Source organism: Pinus tabuliformis, chromosome 9, assembly GCF_031772625.1.
Source record: "Pinus tabuliformis cultivar Carrire ecotype Pingquan chromosome 9, CPIR1, whole genome shotgun sequence".
NCBI classification, from domain to species: domain Eukaryota; kingdom Viridiplantae; phylum Streptophyta; class Pinopsida; order Pinales; family Pinaceae; genus Pinus; species Pinus tabuliformis.
In genome coordinates, this window is record NC_142307.1 from 1,055,367,198 (window position 1) to 1,055,371,073 (window position 3,876).

Here is a 3,876-nt window from a genome sequence, read left to right on the forward strand (position 1 = left end):
TACCTCTTATCCCAGGGGCTGGGATAAAAAGGCCGGTTGCGGAGGAGGAAAAAGAAAACAGAGACTATGTCGTTAATAATCCTGAGCTGAATGAGGCAGATAAGGGAGTTGATCCTGCCATTAAGAAGACAGGAACGGGAGAAGCCAGGAAGGTTGGTGGGGATGGAAAGAGGAAAAAGATCAATCCCATCAGAATGAAGGAGGAGCGTCCTAGCTGTGTGTTTGGAGTGGATATTCTCATTGACCAGGCTATTGAAGCCTCAGAAACTTTATTAGTCGGTAGAGTCCGAGGAAGAAAGTTCTCGGTAGGTTATATAAAAGATTGGACTCAGTTGGAATGGAAAGAGGCACCGGGACAACCAGAACAAATCAAAAACTTGGACAGAGGTTGGTTTTGTGTTCGATTCGAACAAAAGGAGCACGCTGACTGGGTGATGGGAAAAAACTGGAGCTTCGGTAAGAGGCCAATCCTCTTCAAAAGATGGACGCCCCTGTTTGACGCCCAGAAAGAAAAAGAGGTGGAGTCCCCAGTTTGGGTCAAACTTCTGGGCCTCCCTTTGCAACTCGGGACTGATTCTGCCTTCACCTCTATTCGTAACACTTTGGGGAAGTTTCTCGACATTGATAGAACATACCTTCGAACTCATGAATGGGGAGTCGCCCGTATTCTGGTTAGTCTAAACCCCAGGGCGGGATTGGCGGATGCTATGAACCTGAAGTATCGAGGTCTGGAGTTCGTTCAGATCTTGGACTATGAAAACCTCCCTTTCAGATGCCACCGATGTCATCAATATGGTCATCTGGCCCGGGAATGTCCGCTTGGATACCGTCGACGTAGAGGACAAAGGAGAAGCAGAAACACCCAGAAGGAAAACCAGAAGGCGATCTCTCAGGAAACAGAGGCTCTGACAATGGAAAGCGATCCCCTGGCATCTTCCCAGGGTTTGGTCATGGAGCAAAGAAAGATAGATTTCCAGGATCATCCGGGGTCAGCAGCAAATGAATACAACTCTTATCCGATGTTCTCCCGGGGACCCTCTCTAATCTCTGAAATGGCAGGTGAGGATCAGGCGAGTTTGATTCTTTCCCCTCCCTCCTCTTTATGTCTTTCTATTGCTCCATCTATGCCTTGTTGTGATGAGGCTGGTCCATTAAGACAACTCTCGAATGAATCGCTGGATTTGAGGAAGGGGCAAACCTCCTCTGACAACATTATTATGACCATCCCCTCCTCCCCTCTGCCGACCTCTTTTCCCTTCGAGATTGTCTGCTCTGCCCCTCCTTCTGTCCGAAGTCCTGAGCCCCCATATAACCTCAGACCTTTGGCCAATAGAAAAGGAAAAGGGCTCGCTTTGAGTGGATTGGAGCTGGATATGGAGACTTCTGGACTGAGGAACAAAAGAGGAAGGAAAACTGATCTGTCGAAGGCTCAGTTGAAGGCAGTCATAGACATTGCAGATGGGAAGCAGCTATCTATTCCAGGGGTGCTTAGAGCAAAGCAGACACCCTCTGCGAGTTTACGATGATCATTTTATCCTACAACTGTAGGGGTCTAGCTAGCCAACCCAAAAAGCTAGCTCTGAAGGAATTGGTCAGGTCCAATAAACCTGACATTATTTTACTCCAAGAAACTTTGGGAAAAGGGGAAGAAGTCACAGGCTGTCTCAATAAGCTTCTTCCGGGCTGGAGTTTTCATGTCTTAGACGCCAATGGCCACTCAGGAGGGGTGGCATTGGGTTTCAATTCGAAGGTTCTTAGAGAGATCTCGTCGTGGGGATGGGAAAATGTTCTGGCTGTGGAACTATTCTCCAGCGAACTTTGCATCCCCTTCCTCATTATCAATGTATACGGTCCTGTTACGGATCGGGAGAGATTTTGGAACCCCTTTTTTGCTAAGTCGTTTATGGCACACCCTAATCTTGTAATCGGCGGAGACCTCAACTTTTCTCTGGGGATGACAGAGTCCTGGGGGGTCAGAGCACGAGCAGACCCTCTCACAGATTTCTTTATAAATAAACTGGCCTCCTCTCCTTTGGTGGATGTCACTCCACTCAAGATGCGTCCGTCGTGGAGAAACCGAAGAATAGGTGAAGACTGGGTTGGGAAGAAGCTCGACAGATTCCTAATTTGTGATTCGTTGTCCGAAAAGCTATAGGCTTTCAGACACTGGGTTGGGGAAGGAGGTCTCTCGGATCATTTCCTTGTTTTCCTCTAAGTGAAGGGTGCCTTCCCAAAACCGGGCACTCCGTTCAAATTTAATGCATCCTGGCTTCTGGACGCATCCTATATCAGCCTCTTCCACAACACCTGGATTAATGATAACCTCAACGAAGATGAAAGTCGTGGCAAGGCTTTCATGGAAAATCTAACAAGGATGAAGGCTGCCTCCAAGAATTGGGCTCACCAGAAGAAACTAAATGAAGAAAAAACTCTGGAAAATGTCAATGCGGAAATAGCCCTTCTTGAAGATACAGGAGGTATTGGCTATAGAACTGAAGAGTCTCGGGCCAGACTCAAAGATCTGGAGTTGGAAAGGAAGCGGATTCTTCAGGCCAGGGAAGAGAGCTGGCGCTTAAAAAGTAGAGCGATCTGGTTGCAGGCGGGGGACGACAACACCAAGTTTTTCCAGAACTATGCAAAAGGGAGAAAAAATTCCAACACCATATGGGAATTGAAAAAAGCCAATGGTGATAGGGCTCTTTCTTTTGAAGAGCTAGCTTCTCTTGGGAACTCCTATTTTAAGAATCTCTTTAAAGAACCAGAGGAAGCAACTATCGCTGAAGTCATAAGAGTTGCTCAGTTCTTCCCTAGGTTCATAGAGGAGGAAGGCAACGATTCCATCATGGCCCCTGTTTCTAAGGAAGAGGTAGAGGATATTCTCAAATCCATGCAAAAGGACAAAAGCCCTGGCCTGGATGGCTGGACTGTCGAATTCTTCCAACACTTTTTTGAGTTCATTGGTGATGAGCTTGTGGCAGTTGTAGAAGAGTCAAGGTGCACGGGATCAATTTTCCATCCCTTCAACTCCACTTTTCTCGCTCTTATCCCCAAATCTGACCTCCCGGGCTCTTTTGCAGATTTCAGACCCATATCCTTGTGCACCTGTGTTTACAAAATCATAGCTAAAGTCATTGCCTCCAGATTAAAACCCTTTCTCTCCCGAAACATATCCCCTGAGCAATTTGGCTTCCTCGACGGCAGACAAATCCATGAAGCAGTTGGAGTTGCTCAAGAAACTCTCCATAGTCTCAAAATCGGGAAAAAAAAAGGAGTTGTAGTGAAAATCGATTTGTCAAAGGCTTTTGACAGAATCAGCTGGTTGTTTCTCAGGCTACTGCTAACTCATCTGGGTTTCAGGTATGACTTTGTGAAATGGATTATGAGCTGTATTTCTTCCTCTTCCATAGTTGTTCTGATTAATGGAGCGGCTTCCAGTTTTTTCAACCCTGAACGCGGCTTGCGTCAAGGTTGTCCGCTCTCTCCCCTTTTGTTTTTGTTGGCTGCAGAGGGCATCAGCCTTATGATCCAGGATGCTAAAAGACAAGGAACTCTCAAAGGCATTGAAGCAGCTGAAAATCTCTGGGTTACCCACCTTCTATTCGTGGACGACATAATTTTGTTCAGTAATGGCAGCCTGGAGGATTGTAAGACGCTCAAAAGGATCATGGACCTTTTCCTGAAGGCGACTGGACTCTGTATAAATGAGAAGAAATCCTCTCTTACGTGTTCAGGTCTGTCCAGAGATATGGTGCACAGCATGAAGATGGTATTAAACTTCGATGTCAAAGCGCTGGAGGATACCTTCAAATACTTGGGCTTTCTTCTCAAACCGGACAACTACAGGAACAAAGATTGGACCTGGATTCTTGCTAAAAT

The 3,876-nt window shown here is 46.5% G+C and overlaps 1 protein-coding gene across 1 annotated transcript; it reads left to right on the forward strand.

The window, feature by feature from the left end:
• Nucleotides 1-1,522: 1,522 nt before the first annotated feature.
• LOC149152316 (uncharacterized) lies at nucleotides 1,523-2,155 on the forward strand. Its single transcript, XM_089443455.1, has one exon. The coding sequence runs from the start codon at nucleotides 1,523-1,525 to the stop codon at nucleotides 2,153-2,155; it is 633 nt and encodes a 210-aa protein (XP_089299581.1).
• The last annotated feature ends 1,721 nt before the right edge of the window (nucleotides 2,156-3,876 follow it).